Source organism: Mustela nigripes, chromosome 13 (assembly GCF_022355385.1).
Source record: "Mustela nigripes isolate SB6536 chromosome 13, MUSNIG.SB6536, whole genome shotgun sequence".
NCBI lineage: Eukaryota > Metazoa > Chordata > Mammalia > Carnivora > Mustelidae > Mustela > Mustela nigripes.
This window is the reverse complement of record NC_081569.1, coordinates 116,692,319-116,717,696: the sequence shown is the minus strand read 5'-3', so window position 1 is coordinate 116,717,696 and position 25,378 is coordinate 116,692,319. Positions and strand designations below refer to the sequence as shown.

The following is a 25,378-nucleotide window of genomic DNA, read 5'->3' as shown; positions in this document are numbered from 1 at the left end:
AAGCACATCTACTAGTCAAAGGAAGCAGGTAAAGGAACTTCTATTCAGAAATCAAATGCCTCCTTCCTCCTCACTTGCCCGTCTACGAGGCCTGGTGACTGGAGACCATTCCCTGCTCAGTGGGCTGAGTCCTCACCTCTCCCCGACACTCCCTCTTAGAGGTGTGGTCTCGGAGCTGAGAGCAGGCATCTCAGTTATTTTAACTGCGAACTGTTGATATTTATATCACTGGCCACATTCTTCATTTTTAATTTATTGTGAGGGTACCAGGGAGAGAGATGTTCTGACATGGGTGAGCGGTGACTCTCAGCTTATCATTAGGTTTCAAATAGTGATAATCGATAAAGACAAACACTGAACACTCTAGAAAACCGGAGCTGGTTATACTCTGGATAAGAAGAAATTGTGAGCATAAAAGTAATTTCTGTTGGGGCTTTGAGATGCACTACAATTGATGCATCTTGAGAGTATTTGCGACAAGAGGCTGGCCACCCATATTGTGCTTTGACAGTTCCAACATGAAGGAAACATGGGTACTTCTGAATACCATCACATCCTTCAGCAGGGGTTTGCTGGAGGGGGCTCACGGGAGGTGGACAGAAGCAGACTGGGAATCTGCCTTCGGTGGATGAGCCACACAGAGTGCCCACGGGGACAAGCGGGAGGAGGGCGCCTCCGGGAATGGCCATTGAGTCCTGCAGAGGGAACAGGGCTGCAGCGAGGAGGAACCTGAGACTCAGTTAAAAGACACCAGCCGTTGCCATCATGATCCAGCACTGAGGAAGTCCCGCTAAGGACTGACCCTCGCTTAGACAAAGCGTGTCTGACTACTTAAAAAAAAAAAAAGAAAGAAAGAAAAAATCAAAACAGCAAAATGATTAGACTGCTGTCGATTTTTTTTTGGGGGGGGGTCTTGTTTTGTTTTGGACTTTTTTATGGAAAAGAAATATTTTAACTTTGAGAACAAGGATTTGATATAGTTTTCCTGAGACTTTTAGCAGCAGCTAAATTTCAACTAAATAAACAAGGTTGTTGTTGCTATATTCTGACGTCACCAGGCCAGTTTGCCTTCTCACCGACCACCTTGAACAGTGGTTCTCAACTGGGGCTTCAGATAAGAATCACTTGGAGATTTAAAAGACCACGATGCTGTAGCTGGGCCCAGGCGAACCGAATCCCTAACTCTTGCAAGAGTGGGACATGGCAGGCCTCTTGCGAATCACTCCAGGGAGTCTACTCTGTGGCCAAGACTGAGAGGGACCCACCGGGAGAGACAGAAAGCAGTTGTTATTAACATTTGGTCAAAAAAAAGCCTGAAGGCGTCTTCTACACACGCCAGGCAGGGAGCATGTGCTCCCCTGCTTCCCTGCAGCCCAAGGGGAACAGTGTTCCAGGAAGATCTTGTTCCTTAGAACACTGGTTCTCAATTCTCCTGGTCTCAGGATCCTTTTATAGACTCTGCAGAGTTCCCGAGACTCCGCCCAGAGATTCTGCTTATCTGGGTTGTATCAGCTGATGTTTTGCCACACTGGAAATCAAAACCGAGACGCTTAAAATATTTAGTCACTAATTCATTTGCAACTAACAATAATGAACAAATACTAAACAAAAATTCTACCCGTTTTTCTCCTAGTTTCTACGGGTCCTTTGTTACGAGGACCTGTGACTGTTGGAGGGGCTAATTTTGATTTTTGGATTCACTGTTTTATTTGGGCTGCAAACGAATTAATCAGAACCATTGTTAAAGTCCCTTCTCTTCGTGATAGCTATACACAACTACATAACTAATTATTCACATAATAACGTGTTTCCCTATGAATAAGGTCTGGCTAATGATGACAGGAGTCATTATCAGTTTTAGTTACATGCCATGGCAGGTTTCAGGCACTCCGATGACCACTTTACATTTATTATTTCATTTAACCTTTAAACAATTCTGTGAGGCAGCTAACGGTGTTATCTGCATGCTTTAGATAACGAAGCTGAGATTTAATGAGCTTATGAACTTATCCAAAGTCGTACACCCAGTGGGTGGCAAAAGTAGGACTCGAACAGTAGTCTAACTCTGAATCTGGCTTCTAATCCAGCTCCGCTACCACCTCCTCCAGGAAGGCTGCCGTGAGCCTTCTGTTTTGTTTCCCTGTCACATCCCTGTTAGAAGGTGGGCGTTGGGTCCTCAGTGCTCCTCCAGCACCCTGTGGCTATGGCTACCTGGCTACCCACTGCACAGACCACACTGTTTCCTGTTAATGTCACTGTCTCTCCTCTTAGATTGCGTGGAGGCAGGCCCCACATCAAGGTGCTCTCAGAGGCTGACAATACCAGGCCCATGAGAGGTACTAGGTACATGCTTGCAGAATGAATAAGTACTGTCGACAGACATTTTTGCAATCTGGAGGCTGCAATCTGGAGGAGAGTGGTCGGTCCCCTCTTCTGGAAGCATGTCTGTGTGCTCTACTGTCCTGGCCTAACAAGGACTCAGGGGCCAGAACCTTCACTGTCTCAAAGGGCTTCTCGGTGTGGCTGTTCTCACCTCCAGCCACTAGGACTGCAGATGACTGCGGCACATCGTAGGGTTACACACTGTACCTCACTCCGTGGCTTTCCCGGTCTTCGATATAACCAAGCCATTTAAATATCGAGGGGGACTATGGATTTCCCACCTAGCTGATCCCTTTTTAACACATGCTTCCCAAGGGCAGAAACCCTTCATATTCTAAACTAGGGATGAGTATTAGAGCATTTAGGTACTGGCTAACAATAATAGTTGACTAATAATAAGGGCAACATTACTGACTAGTTAACCTCTACTATTCCTGGCAATAATACAGTCAAATTCTTCCATAGGATTAGAATTTGGAGGAAAAAAAAAATAAACATCATTATCAATCAGAATGGCTATATCTGATTTAAAAAAAAACACCAAAAAAAACAAAAACAAAAGTCTTTAAGTGACTATCTCATAGGACTGAAACAGTGAGTGCCAGATAATAGATCCTTTCTACCAAACCAGATTTTGGTTTAAGTAGGTACACAACTAGAAATGCTCGTTCTTACCAACATTTTTTTTTCTTTTAAGGCAACCCTTGTCTTTCTCACCAAAGCAAATGTATTCCCACAGTGTACATGGGGGTGGAAGGGATTATTATCCTAAGGGAAATGGACAAATTGAGGCTTAAAAAAGGAATCAGAGGGAGGAATAGAAGATATATTTTTCATTTGAGATCCAAGACTCTGGAGGGATAAGCCTCCACGTAATCAGGTTCAAGAGGTAAGCCGGGGAGAGAGCCCGGCTGGTGGGCATCTCTTATTTATCACATTAATTCGAGACGTGCTTACCGCCGTCGTCACCCAGCAGGCCGAGCAGCTGCTGTGCTCCCCCAGCTCCCTCAGCCATAGGGCAAGGAGGCTCTGCAAAGCCACCGCAAAGCCAACCGAACCGAGAGCGGGTGCAGGCAGCCGAGGGCGCACCTGAAAATCCGGCCCGGGTTCCGTGAGCTAACTGTCCAGATGCTCCAGGGGGCTTCAGATGCCCTGGCGCTGAGCAGATCTGGACTTCCTCAAGCCAACTGCTTTCTCTTCTCTGCCAGCCAGATGCCCAAAGGAAAATGTGGTCTTGGACCCCTGATCCAAAGGCAAAGTGCCGCCTGAAGAACTGTTCTCATCCAGGCTTTTCGTCTGGAGGGGTTGTGGGGGAAGGGAAGCAGCAAAGAGGACCTGGGAACCGGACGGGCAGCTCCCCATGGCTGATGGGACCCAGAACCAAGGTCACTGACCTCAGGAAGCCGTGAGTCCGAGCTCCAAAGCCCTCCCGAGGCTTCCTGACCCAGGCTGCTACCGTGCGCGGAGGCGTGTTGAGGAACCCGGGACACTGGGAGCCTTGGCTCAGACTGCGGGTGCAGCTGGAGCCTTTTGGAAAACCCCTTGTCCAAAGCTCGCCACACCTGTGCTCGACCTCACACAGACCGCCCCGGGGGCATCGCACGTGAACCCCATCTCACCATTCAGAGGGATCTCGGAGGCAACAATCTTGTTAGGCATAAGGCATAAGAGATGACGGGGCGTGGTTATGTTCGATAAGGCCTGTTTTCGTGAGCAGGGTTCCTGAACGCAGAGCCTCCCTCTACAGTCCGGCTGGCTGTCCTGACTGTTCTGGTGGCACTGGGTGAGCGGCTCTCGTCTGTAGGGCATGCACCTCCCTCTCCCCCGTATCTTCCCAGCATGTCGTAGCTAGACTAGATCTTAGATGGATCTCCGCCCCCCTGGTGCCTGGGTACACGTCAGCGTCCAGGAACAAGGGCCAAGTGTCACATGATGTGCAACGAAAATCCTTTACTGCATATCCCACATGAGTTTGCTGGGGCTTTGGGCTGCTCGCGGCTTCCCAGCCCCAGAATTAACTCAGATGCCTGGTGTGCATGAATCTGGGATAATGGGCCTTGCGGCTGTGCCCGAAGTCCCCTGTCTCCACTGGGCACCCACCTTCTCCCTGATGAACCCCATAGCAGCAGACACCTGTGCTCCCCATGTTCTTCGGAAAAGAAAAAGAGCCACTCAGGGGCGGGCACACAGCAGCCCCGACGGCTGGTGAACCTCCACACTTAGTGCCCCTCAGGTCTGAAATGATTCGATATTATCTGTCACTAGACTTTATTCAGCTCCCAGTTCTGAGAAGTTGTCCCCCCCCAACCCCCAAACAACTCAAACAGGAAGGAAGAGGCCGCCGGTCTCCCTCTTCAAGACCCCGAATACTGAACAGCGGTCCGAATGACTAAGCATTCTTGCCAGAGAGCTCTGCTTACGATGCTTCATTTTTAACAGGAAAAGAACGTCTTTCTTGAGCTAAGGCTTGAAAGTAAAATCAGTCCAGCACTGCTCACTGCAGGCAGCCTGGTGACCTTCTCACACCTGCCACCTGGGCTCTAAGAACCAGCATGTCCCCGGGGCTGCAGGAGACACAGCTCAGTAGCCTTCTGTTCTGAAGACGAGGGACAGTCCACTCTCACACCAAGCACCAAGTTAGGCACTTGGCCTCTACACCTTTTTTTTTTTTTTTTCGAACATTAAACATTCCGCCCCCACCCCCCGCCCCCCGGGTGTTATAGGACAATTCCCATCTTTGCTAGAGGCAGTCCTGCTTCTCTGAGGAAGCTGACGTGGGGTTTGGGGTGGGGGGGCTCCTCCCTGGCATATCTTCAGTTCCGTGACAGCAGCCACGTCCCCTGTAGCGTGTCTGCCAGTCTGACAGGGTGTGGGACCATAGCACTTGGCAGGCGCCCGCCATTCCTGCCTGATTCCCCCTGACAACGGGGCTTCTCCTGCCTGTGGGTTCCTCTGATAAATAACTTTGGTCCCCGTTCTGGGAGACAGTTCCCTTTTCCACGGAATGGAAAAGAGATGAAGACAGCCAAGTAAGTCAGGACAGCCAAACCCACGGTCTCGAGACGAGATCACAATTTCCAAGTGACTTTAACAGAATATCAAGCACATGGAACCTGACAGGATGTGTCTTCTCCTGACGGGGGGAAATGTTCTCCCCAGGGAAAGCTTTAGGGAAGGATCCCACTAAAGCGGGGGCGGAGGGGGGGGGGAACTGGGGTTTATGGCCACCAGTGGGCATGCGGGGGCACCCGGCATGCTGCTGACGGGTGTTGGCAGGGACAGGTGGGCACACGGGAAGCGTGGCGGGAAGCCGTTCGCAAGCATGCGGGAAGAGGCCAGCTGTCAGAGCGAGCTGAGCTATGGCTCTGGGCTGGAGACAGTACCTTCTGGAGGACTACACCAGGCAGATGCTTTCATCTCCACTAGAAACCCTCCCTGTCGCATATTCATGAGGCTGTGCGTCTGGACTCAAGTGCTGGGGGAAAGGCTGCGTTTGTCTTTGAATGCAGCTTCTGGGAAAAGCCTCTCCAGTTTGGGTGACAGTCTCATTACTGGACACACACTCCTTCACTTCCGTCTGAGTGCCACTTATTACTGCCTCGTCAATCTCCTAAAACTGTCTTTGATCTCATTTAAAGAAAGACACCACAGAACTAATTGGGGAGAATTAATTTTAATTTCATTAAAATAGCAAGAAAAGTTTCATCCTCGAATCATTGAGGCTTATTTTTTTTTTAACCGCCACCCCGCAAGAGCAGTGGGGTCATCACTGGAGTGATGTTTTCATACACAGATTCTAAAAACCTGACTTTATTCTGTTAAGCAGGAGCAGAGGGTGAAATGTACACCCCATGGACTAAGTCATTTCCCGATCGAGAGATACAGTATTAAATGTCAGAAAAAATGCAAAGTCAATAATGAAATGCTAGCCAAAAGAAAAGGGGGAAATGTAACAACCTTGAATTTGTTTCTCAACCTTATTTCATTTAAGAGGTGCGTTTTGTCATGACTCTGCTGATTCCCTTCCCTGGGGTTCCGTGTTCCTAAAGAGAGCAGCAGTCTCACTGGAATCAGGGATCTGAAAAGCCGAGCCAAGAACCCAAGTCGGAATTCCTGATTTTAGCACCTTCTTGGAGAGGCGAATAAAACGTCAACATGCATTTTCCTCCAAGATGACTGTGAGCGCTCAGGAATGGGGGTGCCTGGGATCCCCAGGTCTAAGGAGTGGTGAGCAGCCCACATGGAGAATGGAGAGCACAGAGTGTGTCTCAATAGGGCTCCTACCACCCGGCGGCCACCTCCCTGCGGGAGCCACAGCTGCCCGCTGTCACTTGGGAGTGGGGCACCTAACCCAGGCCTGGAGATCAGGCTGCGCTCCTGGCACGCCATAAAGGCATGTGTGAATAGGATTAGTAAACTGACGTCCTTACAGATAGGGAAGCTAAAGTGCAGGGAGATTAAATGAGTTGCCTGGGTTCTTCTGCAGAACAAGTCCTTGAACCTAGCTTTCCTGACTTTGGAGAGCTGGAGTGGTTTCCATGGAAGATAGTTATGTCCCTTGTATAAATGCACTGAGCCTCACTGTAAGTAATGAGGGCTGCCTGAAGATTCTAGTGTAACCTGACTTTCTGAAAAATCAAATCTTTTTAATGTATCTGAGGAGCTTGATTTGAAAGAACGCTGGCAGTGAAACTTTTTTCCCTTAAGACCCTAATGTGATGACAATACCAAACAACTCTCTTCTACTATGTACTTTTATTCATTTAAAAAATATTTTATTTGTATGGACACTTTCAAAAGCCAGAAATAAAGTCATATCTAAGCTGAGCTGGATTTCAGAGGGGGAAATCAGCTCCCCTGAGAGGAATATTTGCTCTAAGAAGTAAAGGCTCAGATCATTCAAATAGCCTGGTTCACTATTACATACATTAGCATTTCTAAAAATGCAGTCCCTGGAACACAGATTCCATAGGGTGAGAAAATGATGAAATTAGCTGGGGAACAAGGGGTCAAACTTCAGAACCTTGACTTTTTTAAACTGCAGGACTTCTCAGAGCCTTTAGTGTGCCAGTATGAACTGTCACTCTCTAAGAGAGAGATGCAATATTTCCCCAAAATATTTGATCACAGAGAATCTGCAGTCTAGGAAACATCCTTGGAAAAATAATTCACTCATGCCTTAAAAGAACACCATTGAAAGTGTTAGTCCTATGCCTGGGGAACTGCTTAGTGTCCTTTCAGTTTGGTTAGATGCAGGTTAAATTTTATGAAGTCTGTTTTGCCTTTTTTAAGGAAAATTAATTATTAGAATTGCTTTTCTAAATAGCAATAGTGGTTGAACTGGAAAAAAAAAATTCCGTGATTCAACTGGTTCCCTCTACTCCAAATTCACAGATGACCTGCACTTGGGGGTGGTGGTGGAGCATCAGCACTTCCGATCAGCTTCCGATCAGCACGGGGGTGGGGGGTGGGGGTGTGTTGTGTGTGGCCAATCCACTGGAGGCCTGACTAGGACATCTTTCATGCACTGCCTCCTTCTGTAGTCCCTCCCAGAGAAGTACTGCCTCCCCAGTGCTTACACCCAGGCTGCAGGGGGTTGGGGCGGGGTGGTGAGGGGGCAGAGCATGTAGGGGGGGTGGGGGGGGAACATTAGCATCTCAGGAGAGAAGGGCCCCAGGTAGCAGTGGACAAGCAGGTGGCAGCCTCACACCCATGTCATCTCAGCATTCCCCACGATCCACAACTGCAACACACGTTCCACGGTGGAGGGAAGCGTGATTCTGGAGACCCTCAGAAAGGTTAATAGAGAGATCGGTAAACTACTTACTAACTGAAAAAAGGGAGGGAAAACCATGAAAGTATACTTCTGGAGAGTTGCCTTGGAACAACAAATCAAATCAAAAATTAAAACCAAGAAACAAAACATTTGAAAAATCAAAATTAAGGCTAAGAAAGCAAACAGAGTTCTAATAACCTTCCAACTGTAAGTCTGGCTGTCTCAAATTAGATTTCAATTCAAGAGTGACACATGTTTTTCCACTAACAATGTTTTTTGTGTTTTGTTTTTTGAAACCAAAGAAAGGCCAACTGGGCATTCCCCTCTACATTTAAATGTTCACCCAGCACATGAAAGCTGACCAACCCATGTAATGTGTTTTGTTTCCAGGGCAGGAAATTCCAAAGGGAAGGGAAAAATAATCAAACAAGCGGTTTTCAGATCTTTCCACCATTAACCCTAATCATGATTCTAATAGTTTGTAGACTTGGGCTAGTTTTCACTCCTATAAAGTCAAAGGATTGGAGAGAGAAATTCAGAGAACTTCAGGCCTTGGCTATCTGTCCTCAGGAAAGGAGCCAGGATTCAAATTCATTACACTTCTAATCAAGAAATTTTATATCTATCGGTAATGTACAGTATGCTTCTCTAACTAAATGTGGTAGCTATGGGCGAGAAAAAGATTCTCGGGAACATCACCTGGGCACCTGTGAGGCACTCCCTAAGGGCAAGACATGACTCATAGTTTCACAAAGAATAAACAATTGAACCCTGCTTGGGACGCAGCACATTCAGCAGAAAGCCCAGTGGGTGCTCATCGCTCTGACAATTTACTAATTAATCGGGTATCAGATGTCTCACCAGAGAGGATCTCAGTCTTCAAAGGTTTAAAGGAACGCTGGGCTCTCTGGGATGTGACAAGATAAACACTGGCGGGGGTAGAGGTAGGTGGGTTTGTTGTGCAGCGAGAGTGGCCGGGCCACTGGGAATCTGTCATGCTATTCTAGAATGGTAAGATCCCATTTGAAGACAGAAAACTGGGCAAAAGGCAATGTACCCAACACCTTTTCCAGAAAAGCGGAAGGAGGCAGTTGCCTATGGGCACTGTATTAAAGGGAAAATGTCTATTTTAAGAAATGGATTAAAAACCACATAAGCAGTTTATAAACATTATCTTCGCCTTGCATTTCATAAAGCTGGGATTGCCATGAAAGCCGAGTTCAGAAAACTTAACTATGCAGTGAAGTAAAACCAGAGCGTTTCTTGGTTTGGATGACTTATTTTAGATGATAGCATCATTTCTGCCCAACTTTGCGTGTGTGTGTGTGAGTCTAACACGGCAGGGTAGCCATCAGAAAGATGAGCCCATTAGAGAAAGTAGTTCTTTCTGGCAGCAGCTCCCCTCAGGAGCTTTTGTTCAGCATATAACTGAGCATTTGGGACAGAGATGAGCCCTTATAAATCGTGGATACAGAGATTAAATTTTCTGGCGATGCTGTAGGAAAAGCGAACATAGAATAAATGAGTGAGAGAAGGCAAGCTTGGCCTCTCCTGGTGAGACCCACATTTAGGTCCCATTTAAGGACCTGATCAACCAGTGTTTCATTTTAATACAGGAATCTGTTTGTTTGTTTGTTTGTTAGTTAAATGGACAGCTCCCCAAACACCGTAAAACAGACTTTCCAAATTTTTGTATTATATAAAGGCAAGATTAGATTAAATCCTGTCCAATTTCTCTGCCTAGTTTCATAGGTTTCCCCACAAGCCCTACATTTTCCTTCCTTGCAAATGGAGAACAATTTAGAGCATGTTTCTCAAGATGTAATACCTGACCCGTTGGCCCGGGAATCCTCAGTGGGTTCTCTGTAAATCCACATGCCTGGGCTCCAGCTCAGGCTACTGAATCATAAACTCTAGGGGTGGGGCTCAGGGGATCTGCAGTTTTCAAAGCTGTTTCTGTGATTTTAATGCATAGTCAAGTTTGAGAACCACAAATTTAAAGGGCTTATGACCATTATCTTTATGATATCACCTTGATCACTGTATGCTTGTTGAATTAATTTCTAAGTAGAAAATCAGAAATTCATAGAAATAAATTATGTGCAAAATGTTCTAATTGGCCTTTTTTAAAAATGGGATTTTTATGCATGTATATTAACTCCAGGAAAGCATGCAAGTATGCTGAGAACCAGAAGCATTGTCTAGAAAAGCTTCTATTTATCCTGCTCAAAACAGGTCTCTTTCACTTTTCAAAACAGAGGTTGGAACTTGGGCAACAATGTCTCCTTCTGCCCCACACAGCTTTGGGATTTTCAAACTGGCAAGATTTTCCTCTCCGATAAATTTGATGGAGTTTCCTACCCAGCTTATCAGTTAGGAAGATTATCAGAAAATGAAACATCAGGCAAATGAAGCAGGTCTAACAAGAAAGGAAAAACCATAAACCATGTTTACACAGAGAGGGTTCCTGGCGGGGACTTGGGTCATTGAATGAATGAGCCGCGGGGGGCCACACAAAGATGTCAGGTTTAGGATGAGAACGAAGATGAGGAGACACAAACAGGTGGAGAGGAGATTCGGTTCTTGAAAGAGAAGAGGAGGAGGAGGAGGTATCTGACACTAAAAAAGTGAAAGAGAAAAAAAAATGATAAAGGCAAAAAAAAAAAAAAGCTTTAGAGACACAAAGGAAAAAATAAACTAGCTTTTAATATACTCACATAAGCTGCAAAGAAAATGAGGTCATGTAATACACAATCATTCCTCTACTGGACAATAGAATACAAGTGTTTTTCGAAGGAAACAAATTTGTTGTTTTTTTTCCCCACTGGTTATTTAATTGTTCTGCAACAACACCACGGAATAAAAATAACTCCGATTTACCTGGGCACAGACTCGGCAGCATGATCCGCTGAAAATAATACATATTTAACCTACAATATCCAGGATATTCTAGAGGAGACCACTTTTCAGTTGGAAAGGTACAGACCTCGGCTATTTCTAGATTTAATTTTTATGAGAAGCACTTACATAAAGTTTACTTGAAAGTGAAGGTTTTCCTAGGTAGAGATACTGAGGTATAACCATAGGTCATGGTGCCAGCATCGTGACAATGGAGGGCTAAGCTTTCCAAGCTGGCCTGTGGTCGAGTGCACAGGCTGGGCACTTTGGAAAGAAGCTGTCACCACCACCTTCATGCCTCGCCACTGGAGACATATCCATTAACAGGGAGACAACCACAGCTACAATGAAAAATTGTCCCAGACACAATGGACTAAACTTTCACGGTAAAAGAATAATTTTGCTTTGGAGAGGTGTCTGGTAATATCTACCAATGATTAGAGATAAACCGCCTTACTCCACATCCTGTTTTGAAGGCAAAAGGAAGAAAAAAACATTTTTTTCTTATCCTCTATTTAAGGAACTACCAACTTATTCCTAAGAAAAGACAATGATTCATAGCTTCAACGCTAAGACTGTCACTCTATCGGATTCCTCTTTTTTTCCAAGGCTGGGACCTATTAAAGGTGGGGGCAGGGGAGCCAGAGGTGACAAGGGAAGGGAGATCATGTTGTTTTGGGGCTTTTCCAATTTGCCACATCCACTTAATGAAATCATACCTACTCCATTAGCCACAGTGGACTGGGCCAGTCCCAAGCTTCTAGTTCCCCTTACGGTATTCCATAGATGTTCAAATGGGCAATTTCAGAGGTAGAGAACCACATCCTAGTTAATTAGCCACTTCCCAAATCAATAATGCTAAGCCTGCATCTTAAAATGATCCAGAGGTATAATAATGGCACTGTGCTTCTAGTTTTTAAGAGTTCTTATCTCTTTGACATTTATACTGAAATTTTAGCATACGAAGTATGATGTCTGGGATTTGCCTTAAAATACTCTATAAAAACTAAGTGTGGGACAGGAGAGATGATGAAAAAGGAATACTAATCATTGAAAGCTGGTGGTAGGTACGTGGGGATTCATTATATTGGTGTCTCTGTTGCGATATATTTGAACATTTTCCACAACAGAAAATTAAAAAACACAAAACCAAAAAGGAAATACATTTTAGTTCTGGAACACAAAAACAAGGGACCCAAGAGGGCCTGTGGCTTCACAAAGGACTCTCTGTCTGTACCCTGGGTGACGGAGAATGGACGGGGTCACGGTGGTGGAGGTTCACCATGGCCCTGGCCACGTCCTTGTGGATGCCAGCACTGTGCGGCTTCGCTCGTGTCAGATGCCCGAGCCCTTTAAATTAGGGAATTCAGGAAAGGAGAGAAGCCCCAGGTGGGGCACGGACCAATACTATCAGCGAGCTGTCCCCTGCCAGGGCTGGGTCCTCTCACACCACAGTAGACCTCGGTCACTTTGTTTCGATTTGGGACCACTTTTACCTTGGATAAGTTCCTTTTCTCTTTTCCTCGATAGCCCAGTTGCTTCCCTAAATGAGCAGTGCCAGCTCGTTCAAAACTGGCCAGCCTCCTCCCTCACGTGCACTGAAGACCGTGGCAAAGAGGAGGAGGAAGAGGGGATGGAGAAGCCCGGAGTGTGAAGCCTGCGCCATGGAACGCCACGTTGCCGGAGGGGACGTGGACGTTCTCTGCAGGTGGCTATGGAAGGGTCTTCGGGACGTGTGTGAACTGAAAAGTGCCAGGTGCTCGATGGCACAGCTACACAGCATTATGCTAATTCTGACGTAGGGGAACATGGGAAATCTTATCTATGATTGTTTGCGTGAAGAAAACACTGGAAGGGCAACCACAACGTTAATAAAAATGGTCACCTTCGGGGAAAAACAAGACGGGGGTGCAGGGATGGGAGCAAAACTTCTCTGTGGCACCTTGTGAATCAGAACTTAGACTCTGCGGGATGTCCCCCAGTCAGGCCATCCGGAGGCGTGCAAGTGAGAGTGCGCCGGCTGAACTACAGGAAACTGGGCTCTAGGAATCAAGATGGAGGCACGCTTTCTGTTTTTAGATGCGTCTTCCTCATTTTTGTCTCTTTGATTTCAATTGTCATTTCAGCATGTTCTACCCTCATTTATAACCAGTTGGCAGTGATAAGCCCTCCTAATGTGGCCTTCCCCATTTCTAATTCCCTGGCCTCCTGGGTCAGTAGGGAGTGGTGTGTAAACCAGTAATTGCGGGCTCTGAGGGCAGGACCGGTAAAAGACGATTCCTACAGGAATCATCTTGCAGGGATCCTACAACAACAGTCAAATGGCCAGTGGCCAGGCCTGGAGGCGGTGCCGTGGTCCTGTTGTCCTAGGGCATCTGTGTCAGCGCCCCACTCCAACACCCTGGGCTTCCAGCGGGAGGGATGGAGCAGAGGCCCCAACCCCACTAGGGATCAGGGTGCGGCAACGCCCTCACTGCGCCCCGCCCTGTACACACCTCACCTGGACCCTCCCGCATCTCAGAAGGTCTAACCTGCCCGGGGACACTCCTGAAGTCTCCAGGGGAAATGTCCCACGGGGCAAAGGGGAGAACAAATAACAAGGGCCTCTCCTCTGTTCTGCCACAATCTGTATTCGGTGCGATGCGGCATTCGAGTCTTGGGACTGCAGGGGAAATTAAGGTCCAGGCCAGCTGGAAGGAAAGGGGTCTGAATTTAGTAGGACTGTCCTCACAGGATCCTGAGGAGGGGGCAGAAGGGGGGAGACGGCCCCGGGCAGGCGCGGCAGCTGTTCTGAATCAGCCAAAATTGCTGCTGGTGCCTTAGTGAGCTTCACCTCCTTCTCCCTCCGACGGTGTCCCAGCCTCACCCCGCAGTGGCTAGAGCCTATGGCCCTGTCCTCCCTTTCCAGCAACGAGGGGGTTCCATCGCATCTCTAGGAGGACTGCTGTGATATGCAAAGTCAGAGGCTCCCCACCAGGACTGCTGGTCCATGGAGGACCAGCGGCTGGGATGGTAGGGGGCAGGTCACTGCAGCGGCTGAGTTTCTTTGTGGCTTTGTCAGTCTGCAGTTTGAGCAGTGGCCTCCAGCCCTGTTCACCTGCACTGATCTGCAATTCGTGGCATCCAAGACCCAACACTCTCTTGAGCTGGGAGCCCCCGGGGCCCTGGGATCAGACTTCTCAAGCTGACCTTAACTTTGGTCAGAGGGAGCCTAGCAAAGGAATGAAGTCTACAGGCAGCTGTGGGCATGGGCTCGGCGAGGAGCACAGCTGGCTTCTAGAGGTGGTCTCTCTCCCATCCTGCCAGGGCCAAGATTTTTCGGGAGACAGCTGTGCATACCCGAGGGCTGCTCTCTGGCTTTCTCTGGAAGGACTTGGGCAGGGGCTGGGGACTGTCACAAGGTCAGGAGAGGGACCTGGCAGCTCCCTTCATGAAGCCAGCCAGAAAAGAGGAGGCACATGCGGTTGGAGAGCAAGCCTTATACAGGCCCTCTGTGGGGGGAGGGCATGGGGGGCTGAAGAAGCAACAGCACCAGCTTTCTTTCAAATCACGCTCTGGAACTACCTTTGAGGCCTGAAGCAGAGGGGAACTTCTTTCCAAATAGCCACGGAACAGTCGGTAGAACTATTAGAATTACTTGTCTGGAGTTTTGAAAACGACAGAGGCGTATTTACTCCTCTGTCCTTAGGCAAATGTGGAAGCGCAAATGACAAGGTTGTACACATGTGCTCAGGGGACCCGAGAATCAGAAGCTCAGGACCCACCTGGGTCCCTAAGGGACATTTTTGCTGGGGGCGGGGGGGGGGGATGTTCCTATGTTCAACTGATTAAAAATCAAAATCTAAGATCTGAAACTTAAAGAGAAAGGGAGAAACCGAAAAGCAGAGGGGAAGCTTCATGGGGATGTGAAAAATCTAATTTTAGTCTTGAATTTGAGGCTTTGAGAGCATGGGGTAAAATAGATCTCAAAAGAACTGTGCCAGCCAGGCACCAGCGTATCCCCCACTGTGAACACACACTTGGAAAGACACTTGGAGAAAACGTGCCTCAACTGAGTTTAACCTCTTAGCGTAAGGAACATTTCCGAGCCCCGGCCCTGGCCGTCTTTGTCCCACGCCACTCGCCACTCGGGGCCAGGCTCCACGCGCTCGCGGACACCGCTCCGTCCCCTCTGGTCTGTTATTCTCACCTGTCTCGGGATCGCTGAAGTCTGGCAAAGTAATTGTGTTAAGCTGTCGTCTGTCAGCAATGGTTCTATCTAAGAGGCTGCTCCCACGTCCAGAATCACTGCAAAACACAGCTGCAGAGGTCAGTCATGGGAAAGGGGGCAGAGGGAGAGACACAGAATCAACCATCACCGACCCCTGATGTGCAGTAACAACTTGTGTGCGTTTGGGATGCTCCTTAGCCCCTCTCCGTTGCCTACCAGGCATCCTGTGTCCTGGCTCGGCCGGGACTGGGATCCCTTTCCATGTTCACTGTCACAAACACGCTTAAACCACACCCACAGACCCTTGCTAATTTTAGCCTCTTTGGTGTCATTATAAGATACAAAACTGAAAACCTGAAGCCAGGTTCTCCGTCTGCCCTCTAACGGGGAACTGACTGGCCTTCCGTGTAGGAAGTCTTGGAACGCATCAAGCCCATAAACACACCTCCCCTGAACTGTCTTACAAATCAACGGTCTACAGCTGGAGCCCTCCCTGCCCAGGGAAGACACCCAGGGCATTTCTAGAAGACCCTTATGTCAAGGCCTCTCCCCAGACCAAATGCATCAGTATTTCTGGCGAGGTCCCCGTTTTGCTGAGCTTCCCAGATGGCTCCAATGTGTAGCTAGATTTGAGAACAACCCCTGGCTCCTACTTTTCAAAGGGCAATCACAGCCGTGGCCTATCTAATAGTCACGAGATCACACAGGGAGCTGCTGGTCACTGGAGGAGCTGGGGATGTACCAGCCCACGCCCACATCTGATTCGTGCATTGATGGGAAGCCAGAGAATGTTGGGCCTTGCAAACACACAGCACATACAGCAGGCTTCGGGCACCAGCTCCCAGGCCGGCAGCTTCCTGCCCTGAATCCCCCCTCCCCAGCCCCACTACAGAGCAGGCTTGGCACCATTTGTTTGGGTAGTCACATGGGAGACCACCTTGGGCCCCAGTGGAATGAAACACAGGGGACCTTCGCTCCTACAGACTCTGGTGTTGTTTTGTTCTGAGAAGCTTGCAAGCAAAAACAGTTGCATTCTTCTTTTTTCTTCTATCATGATATTCCATCCAAGAAGCTCTGAAAAGCAGCACATCTGTCTCATGAGGTTTGAGTCCATAATGCTTTTCTTTGAAGCTCTTTTGTTTTGTCAATCGGGGGGCTCTAGGCATGGTATTTTTTTGTTTTTGTTTTTTGGTTTTTTTTTGTTAAGAAGTTCAAATTCTATAATAAAGGGACACAATTTCCTTCCTGTATGCAGCTGTTGCTAAAAGCGGTACAAACAAGATTTGGTATGAAACTTAATATGGCTCACAGGCTGTAATTTCCACGTCCAGTGATGTAGTTAGAGAAATCCACAGGAAACAGACGGAAACTTGCTTCAGTACAGACTATCTGCCAGCCTATACTTATTACATCTTTGGAGACACAGTTTTTGGAAACTGTCCTATTAATTATTTCCACAACTGCGAAACAGTAACTGTCTCTGAGCAGAAGACAACATAAAAGTAGCTACAAATGTTCATGAATCACATTACTGACTGAATATTTCTCACACTGGTCTGTTCATGTATATATTTTTATTGTAATTATTAGAAAAATATTACCAAGAGTTATGATCCGAATACTCTTAACGGCTCCCTGCCTCAGAGATTTTTAGAAGATGTCATTGCAAAATATAGTGATTTTTTGCATCGTCTTGGGGATTCTAGGGCACATGGTAAGGTGGTAGGCATTGCAGGAAAAGGATTTGCCTGGGTTTTTGATGGGTTTGCTTTGGCCATAACCCTCCGGGCTGACCCATCTCACCAAGTCTCATTGCCCAGGATTAGCGGCCACGTGTTCTGCTGGGTCCTGGAAGCTGGCCAGGGCTCTGGGATCTTATCTTCTGTCTGTTCCTAACAAGTAGGTCACTCCGGTCCTAGTCTCCCTGTGCCTCAGTGTTTTCCCTGTCAGATGAAGGTAAGGATTGTTTTCCTACACACAGCGGTGTGAGGCTGAACTGAGGTCATATGGACAGAACATTCAGAAGATGTCATCGTAAATACATATACCTACAAACACACACCCGAGGTGAATGTGGCTGGCCACTTTCCGAAGACCACTTATTCCCAGCCCTCTAGTGCAATGGTAGGTGTGGGGAAGCTGAGTTAAGGGCCTCCTGCTCTGAATGTTAGAAACTGCTGCTAAAACCCAAATCCTCTCTCACTCTGGCCAGTCTCGCTCACGAAAGTCTTCCTCTCTCCCTGTGGGACCCTGCTTGGGCCCTTGGCAGGGACCACCCACTCCCGCCTCACTGCCCAGGGACCTCACCTCTTCTGTGCTTGGCCCAGAGGCTGCCAGGAGCGCCTCCTAAGGAGGACGGCAGGAAGGGAAGGAAAACCATTCCCAGTCAGTGGTGCTAAGATTTAGGGGGAGGGCACTGGCAGGAGCCCCAAATCCATGGTATGTAAGCTGTGCATACTCCCCCAGGTAGACTCGCGCATGCGGGGGACTTCTGTTCGCCGTCAGGACTGAACATTCAGAGTACAGTCCTGTGGCGGTCCTGTCAAGTTATACCGGAAACGGGGAGCTTCTCTTGGAAATCCTCCACCTTCCACAGCCCGCAAAGGCTGTTAAACACAAGAGGCAAGCTGGTGGTGGGCTTGGGGTGAGGGCCCGGGAGTCTCTGCGGCAACCCCGGGCTCCTACCTGCTTCTGAACTAGCGCCCGCAAGCATTTACTGGATGGAAGACAAGAGGCCTGGGATGAGAGGCCAGAGCGGGGCAGGTGGGAGAGGAGGAAATGCCTGTTTTTCTCCAGGCCCCTTATCGCTGATTAACAAGAGTCCAGGCAAGGTCCCAAGACCCCGGACCCTCAATTCTCATCAGTAAAATGAGTTGTGAAGGAATGTGACTTGGCCTGCTCTATGGGGCCGCTTGGAAGATGGAAGGAGAGCACGCTTTGTAAAAAGAAAATCTTCCCCAAACACGGGTGACTATTCGGTACCAGATGGGGTTTCCAGCTTCCAACTTGAGGTTACAGTAAAGAAAGCATATATATCCTATCTCAATCACTTACTTACAGAGCACTTTGTTTTTATTTGTTAAAAAAAAATTTATTTGTAAATAAAAAAAATTTATTTGTAAAAAAATATTTATTTATATATACATACATATGTATATATATAAATAATAATGTATATATATAAATAATAATAATTATTATTATTTTTTTACAAATAAAAACTTAAAGTGCTCTGTAAGTAAGTGACTGAGATAGGACTGGGGAAGAAAACCTTGTCTTCCGATCACATGGCTCCTGGATGGAGATGGTCCACGTGGCTGGGGCGAGGGGGTGGGAAAGAAGTGGGGAACAACAGAAAAACAAAAATAAAGGGAAAGAAGTTGGTTGCTGACTGGGAGACGTGGCGTGAGTGGCGCCTCTGATGTCAGCGCAGACCTGGGCCTGAATCCGAGCTCTAGTGCTTCTTTAATTGGGAAAATTTAGGCAATGTATTCGGCCTTGCTTATTTTCTATAAAATGGAAAGAAGAGTTGCGGTCTCGAGAGGCTGATGTAGGGACTGGAGGTAAGGCCCACACGGATGGCCCAGGGAAGGGGGCTGCCCTCCCCAGCTGAAAAGCTGACTGTCCGTTCTGGGAGGCGGCCGGAACCTTCCAGTGAGGCCCTGGTCCCCAGTCACGCTATTCTGAGCAGCTGAGCCAACGGGCACGAGAACTGAAGGGACTGGCTCTTCTACTGAGAGAGAGGAGACGAAACACGAGACAGCTTTCTCTCCTAAAGGCAAGTCAAACTGCAGACCCAGCAAATAAATCCAGGCTTCTGAAATGACACACACCTTGCCAAGTGTACACTCGAGAAAATGCCACCCACCACTCCGCTCGCAGCAAGAGCTGCATTCCCAGCCTGCAGGTGGAACACTCTCTGCGAGTTGTCTAAGTCGTCTCGGTTCAGCGACTAGCTCAGTGGGATCTTCCTTCAAGCAAAAATCAGGACGGAACGAGTTGCAGGGGACACCGAAAGCTCGGCCTCTTCTCCACGTGGCCGGTTACTGCTCAGATCTCCCTCTGTGCCTCATCATCTCACCGCGGTGGAGGCCTGTGCCAGTCCAGGGTGGAGCAGGGAGGGGGTGGGCGATTAGAGAGCCCTGGCAGGGGAAGCAGAAACCTACCAGGATGCTCTCTGCCCAGTTTTTGTTGCCTTTTTTTTTTTTTTTTTTTAAAAGCAGGGAGGCTTCTCATGCACTTGTTCATGCGATTCTACTCTCTTCTAGAACCCTGCGTGACCTGATCATGAACTTGACGCTGCTGGACCCAGAGTTGGCCTTATCTGGAGAACGAGGAAGTATGCCGTCCCTTGTCCAGAGGCAGCCTTCCCCTCTTTATGCCTCATTCTTCTGCCAGAGTCTAACCTGACCATACTGGGGAGGATGTCTAGATTTACGCAATGGTAAGGCCTACAGGAGAAATATTTATTTATATCCCAGAGAAAATAAATAAAGTTTAAAAAAAATAATCAGGAAGCTCCTTAATAAGGGGCTGCTCAATTACCACCCCCTCCCCCTCCCCCAAGGCTTTGGGAGTCCCTGGAGGGAGCAGTTTCGCAAACCGGTGATGGGTCCTCCCCCGCCCACCCCCACACCCCCTCCAGACTCTGTGCCCGGAGCCAGGGTTCTCTGGCCCTGCAGGATCCTTCAGGAAACGGAGGAAGCATGGACACAGCCCAGGCATTTGGTTAAGTATTTTAAAAAAGCTTTCCAATTCTGCTATTTTTTTTCTCCTCACATCCAATATTCTTGGTTGCTAAGTGGGAGGAAATGTGGGGAGGTGGGAGAGGTGTGGAGAACGGAGGGAAAATTGGCAACATGAAGGCCGATGGGTTTATTTTCTCATTCTGAACGGGGGTACGGGCAAAGGAATGCTCCAGGACGGAAGCAACCAGCCTGGGGAGGATCTCCTGTTAGCGGCGCTTGTGGCCAAGACTTCCCTAAATCCTGCTGCTTCGGAGAGGCTGGGAGTGGGGGGCTTTTGGGGAACATAACATGGGCATTTTCTATTTCTGCTTACAGACTTAGAAAAGTGGAATTCTTTAAAAATTAAAATGATCTTTATTTTCAGAACATATCCGCAAAAGGGAAGAGGCCAGTTTTAGGATTATCTTTTCACCGAGAGGAAGAGGGAGCATGGGGCCATCACGCGCCACGGGCTGAGCTACGAAGGGGGTTCTTGGCTAATTCTCGAGACTCCAGCTTTGCAAGGGGCATGGGGCTGCCTGCTGGGCCTGGGGCCAGACAGCATGAGCTCCCTCCCTTCCCACTGGGCAGCTCATGAGGCCCAGCTGTGGTCACAACTCTGCTGAATGTTAGTTCACAAGGACCCGTCCCCTAACACGGAGGGCCCTGATGTTGAGTATTTTAACGGCTGAAATAAAATCCCACGTGGAACCCCTCCTGCACTCAGCTGCTTCCCTAACGCCCACCCCACCTTTCTTCTCCCCGGGCCTGCATAGCAAAGCCACTAGCCTGTTGCCTCCCCCTGGGGGCGGGGGGGCTGTAAGGGGCAAGTGACATCCTTAGTTAGTACACATTTACGACTTGAGTTGAATATTTTTAGCCTCCCGACGTTTAAGAGCCTCCTGTGGGCTGTCCGTACATCTTGCTATGAGCTTAAAAAATGCACCAAGCGTATGAGCTGTTGTCTGAATGCACTTGGATTATTAGGTCCCTTTTCGTTAAATGACTTCCTTCCAAGGGCAGGACACACTTAGTAATTTAAATAGATGCCAGGAAAAACTGCCCAAGACTTGCAAATGGGCACAACAGGTTAGTGGGTGTCTTTCAGTGATGACTTGGGAGTTGACTAGGGGGCCTTTCCCCGATTAATCGGCTTCAGTCGGGGTGGGGGTGTGCCCTTGACTGACTCCAACTGATTAAGGTCATTTTACTGTTCTGCAGGCAAATGAGACAAAATTGATTTCCACCCTGTAAAAAGACAAACCCAAACCATATATTTCATTGTCCTGTAAGAATACTGTTTTTGTTTTTGCATTTCTTTGCAAATTCATTTCAGTAACTCTTTTTTTTTTTTTAAATATATTTTATTTATTTATTTGACAGACAGAGATCACAAGTAGGCAGAGAGGCAGGCAGAGAGAGAGGGGGAAGCAGGCTCCCTGCTAAGCAGAGAGCCCAATGCGGGGCTTGATCCCAGGACTCTGGGATCATGACCTGAGCTGAAGGCAGAGGCTTTAACCCACTGAGCCACCCAGGTGCCCCTAGGATATCTATCTTTCCAATTCTTCTCTGAATGAATCTTAACATTTTACTGGTTCCCTCGTTAGCTAATGAGGTAAATAAAACCTCTGATACATGCTCATTTTATATTTGTGTCATGATTTTAATGGTTTGACAATTACATTTTATCTTGCCCATCATGGTGATCTCTCCTCTCCTTGGTAGGACATGGCCTATTGTCTCTGCAGGTCTTTTAAATACTATTCTAAGACCCCCCTACATCTTAAGTATGTAATTGACTAGTCTATCCATCAATTACCACAAAGATGCTAAGACTTGTCCATGAACTTAAATAAATGGATGGTTGAGAGAAATCAGGTGGAGATCAATGGGGCCTGGGGCCTCATGGGTCACGGCAGCAGCAAGAAGAAAAGCAAGCCCCAGTCTGGGGGCCTCATCAGCCCCTGGGAGAAAGGCCCCTGACAAATGGAGTATGTATGGCTCCACTGCGATTATCTGTTGCTCACGAGGACCTGGAGGTGCACAGGGGGGCAGGGGGCTTGCCTGCCTGCCAAGTGCCCACCTGAGACGGCTCCGGGAGGTGAGGACCCATGCAAAAACCACGCAAAACAGGCCCCGCTGGCCTCTTACCTGGGATTGGTTAGGTTGTAGCAGGATTTCCATATTTGTAACATGTGCTTACAAGTGAGGAGCGCCTCATCTGGGCCCCGGCAGAGAGACTCCAACTTCACTTTGGAAAACAGTAGTCTGTGATGGGGAGACAGAGGGAGAAAACAACACAGCTCAAGCCAGAGTCTCGCTAGAACCACCCACATGGCCTGGCCTAGACCTGGAAGGGACGGCACTCAGTCTAGAATGGGGTGGGCAAAGGCTTGATCCGAGGGAAGTGGTGGTAGCAAGGGCAAGGGTTCCAGAACTCCTAGCTGGATACGTGCCCTTGTAGACTGAAGGCAAATGCAGGTGCAGTCAACGTGATGATTTGAGATCAACTTAAAAGCATCAGAGTGGCTAATTTTATTGAGAACACGGGGATTTTATTAAGAGCCTGCTTTTTAAAACAAAACCAATTTATTTGTAAAACTTCGAAAATTCATTAAAACCAAATCTTGATTTATTTACAGATTTACATGGAAGACATGAGTCAGTTGATATAAATGATCTACAAATCCCTTTCCACAAAGATCCTCATCATGTGAAGGTTAACATGTGAGCATCGAAAAGGCACATAAAGAAGGGGGCGTCTGGCTCAGGCTCTCCCCTCAGATCTTCCCAGCCCTGCTACTGAAGGACTAGGACTTCACCAGCTCAATCCACAATCACCAACTCTCTTTTCCCTATTTTTATTACCACCAGTGGCTCTACCCTCTGTCCAGATCTTCTGTGAGATAAGCTTAGACCGTTCTCTCTTTCTCAGCCCCTTGGTTATCCCATTCCTGAATTCTACTTATGCCTTTCTGAAGACTTTAGCTCCCCTGGTCCCTGAGCTCATTAATACTACCCTTGTGAAGCCCCAGCATGAGCCCAGATAACTTCCTGGTGGTCTGCCTATTCCCCCGAGTTGCGCAGCTCTAAGAAACCACCTTATGAAGATCTCTAAAAATCAGTTTCAGTCCCCGCTCAAGAAACTACAGCGATTCCTTACTGTATATAACAATAAGTCAAAATTCCTTCCTGAGTCCTCGAAGGGCCCCTGCCCACCAGCCACGCCTGTCTCACCAACTCATTCTGTGCCATGCATCCCTTCGGACCCAGTACTCCTACGAGTATAACTGATTGGCCAAAGGCCAGGTTCTTTCCTAACTCTATGAATATACATGCTGTGTCCTCAGTTTTGATCTGTATGAACCTACTGTTTTCCTAAATTCTTCCTGAATTCTAAGCCCAGCTACAACCCCACCTCCTCAAATAATACCACGCTTACATCTCGGTCTACTCTACTCTCTATCACATTAGCTGGTGTTTGCTGTTAATGATAATACAGAGAAGAAAGAGATGGGAGAAGCTCCTGCCTATTAAAGACCTCCTCTGTGCCACTTCACAACACAACCAAGGTGTGTAAGGACCCTTCTTGGTGGGTGGTATTTATCTCTCTTCCATAATAGAACACCACCCCCTCACTTCCACAGTGCCTAGGATTGTGCTTTAAGGCTCGGGGGGGCCTAAGATCCACATTTGCTCATTGACTTTCTCTACAAACCACAGAAGACTAAGAAATGCATATCCAATGATTTAAGTTAGACATAACAAGAGAATTCCTCAACCACGCATGATGTAATGGTCTCAACCGAAGGCATTTTGGAGGAAGTCTCTTTTTTCTCAGTGGGCGATGGAAAGAGGGTGGTCCTAATGCATCACCTCCCAAACTCTGGAATGGGTTCCTACCACCCACTCCCTCCAGATGGAACAGAGGACGCCCAAGGGGCTGCTGGTGGCTCTGGGAGGGCTCAGGGCTGCAGCCTCCTCGAGTCTGGGTCTGTGGACACCAGGGATGATGGCAATGGGCCAGGTGAGGGCAAGGATACACCCCTGAGCCATAAGCAGGTGGGCGTAAAGGCTGAGGCTATACGTGAGACCAGGGCTTGCCTTCTGCTCAAGAACATTTCAAGAAGTGCAAGTTCTCTGAGGGGTTTCTTAGGAGCCAGGTGCCAGCTCCCGCGGAGGTCATCACCAGTCCAGAAAGTGGGAGGAGCCTTTTTGCATCACAATCTCCCACCAAACGTGGGTCAACTGGGAAGTGTGTTGCAAAGGGAGGAGAAGCTGCCAAAGGGTCACTTTGCAGCATTTGGCAGAGACTTTTTCAGAGATCAGAGACCCTCCTGCCAAGCAATTTTGGCCAAGGAAGATCCCACCTAGGACTGCGGTGATGTTCTCTGGGAGGCACAGCAAACTCTTCTGGCTTAGCCAAGCTTGGAGTTCACTGGCCCCAGGGAGGGGGTGAGGCCATAGGGAAGGCTGCCCTACATGTGGTGGTGTGTGGCTCTAACTGTCCAATTGTCCTCTAACTGTACCCCAAGTACAGAATGCCAGAGCTTGTCTCTAAGCCTCAACTTGGGGGAACGGTTGCATGCAAGGCTTCTTGGCTGGAAAAAGAACTTCTAATTAACATGAAATAACAGCTTTCAAACACTTGACTCAGGATATGGAGTTGAAAAGGTGTGGGCTGAATTTCAGAGAACCAGACAGGAAGAACAATAGTAGAACTGCTGAGCACAAATGATGGGAAAGGCACCTGGAAGTGAAGCGGGAGGAACAGCATGACAGAGAGACTGGCAGAGAGAATGAGCTGGAAAACATGGGCAGGGGAGCAAAAGCAAAGCCTGGCAGCTGCTGTCAGGTGCCTCCCAGATGATGGGCAGATTGGGGGGCGCCGACAGGCTGAACCCAGTTTTCTCTTGGATACACAAATAAGAGCAGGAGACAGAGGCACCGCCTCTGGGACACTGCTCCTCCTCATCATGTCCTCAAACTTCAGTGTGGCTATATGGGCAGAGACCGTCCTGAACACAGGACAAGTGATGCTTGTCTTCCTATTTGCTGAACCCTGTGCACACATTTCAAGACTGTTCGAAAACATCGGGCTGGGCATATGCCACATTAGCACAGAAATGAAGAGAACACAAACAGTGATTGGCACTGGTTTGCTGCAGTTGATGTCCAAAGATATCAGAGATTCAACCTACTGAGGAAACCCAGAGGACAAAACTAGAAGTCATGAAAAAGAGGGCGCCTGGGTGGCTCAGTCGGTGAAGCAACTGCCTTTGGCTCAGGTCTTGATCCCAGAGTCCTGGGATGAGACCCGCGTCAGACTCCCTGCTCTGTGGGGAGCCTGCTTCTCCCTCTCCCTTTGCCCCTCCCTGCCATCCC

General features: G+C 48.1%; 1 protein-coding gene across 5 annotated transcripts in view; it reads right to left on the bottom strand.

Annotated features, from left to right (window-relative positions):
• TTC7B (tetratricopeptide repeat domain 7B) overlaps positions 1-25,378 on the bottom strand; it is a 246,124-nt gene that overhangs the window by 42,813 nt on the left and 177,933 nt on the right. For 3 of the 5 annotated variants that reach the window (XM_059373525.1, XM_059373526.1, XM_059373529.1), the window contains 3 exons: positions 22,145-22,261; positions 15,246-15,343; positions 8,210-8,260 (listed from right to left, as the gene is read on the bottom strand). In XM_059373525.1, the coding sequence (XP_059229508.1) occupies positions 8,210-8,260; positions 15,246-15,343; positions 22,145-22,261 (266 nt within the window). The remainder of the gene's footprint in view (positions 1-8,209; positions 8,261-15,245; positions 15,344-22,144; positions 22,262-25,378) is intronic. The other 2 variants (XM_059373527.1, XM_059373528.1) reach the window with 1 other exon arrangement.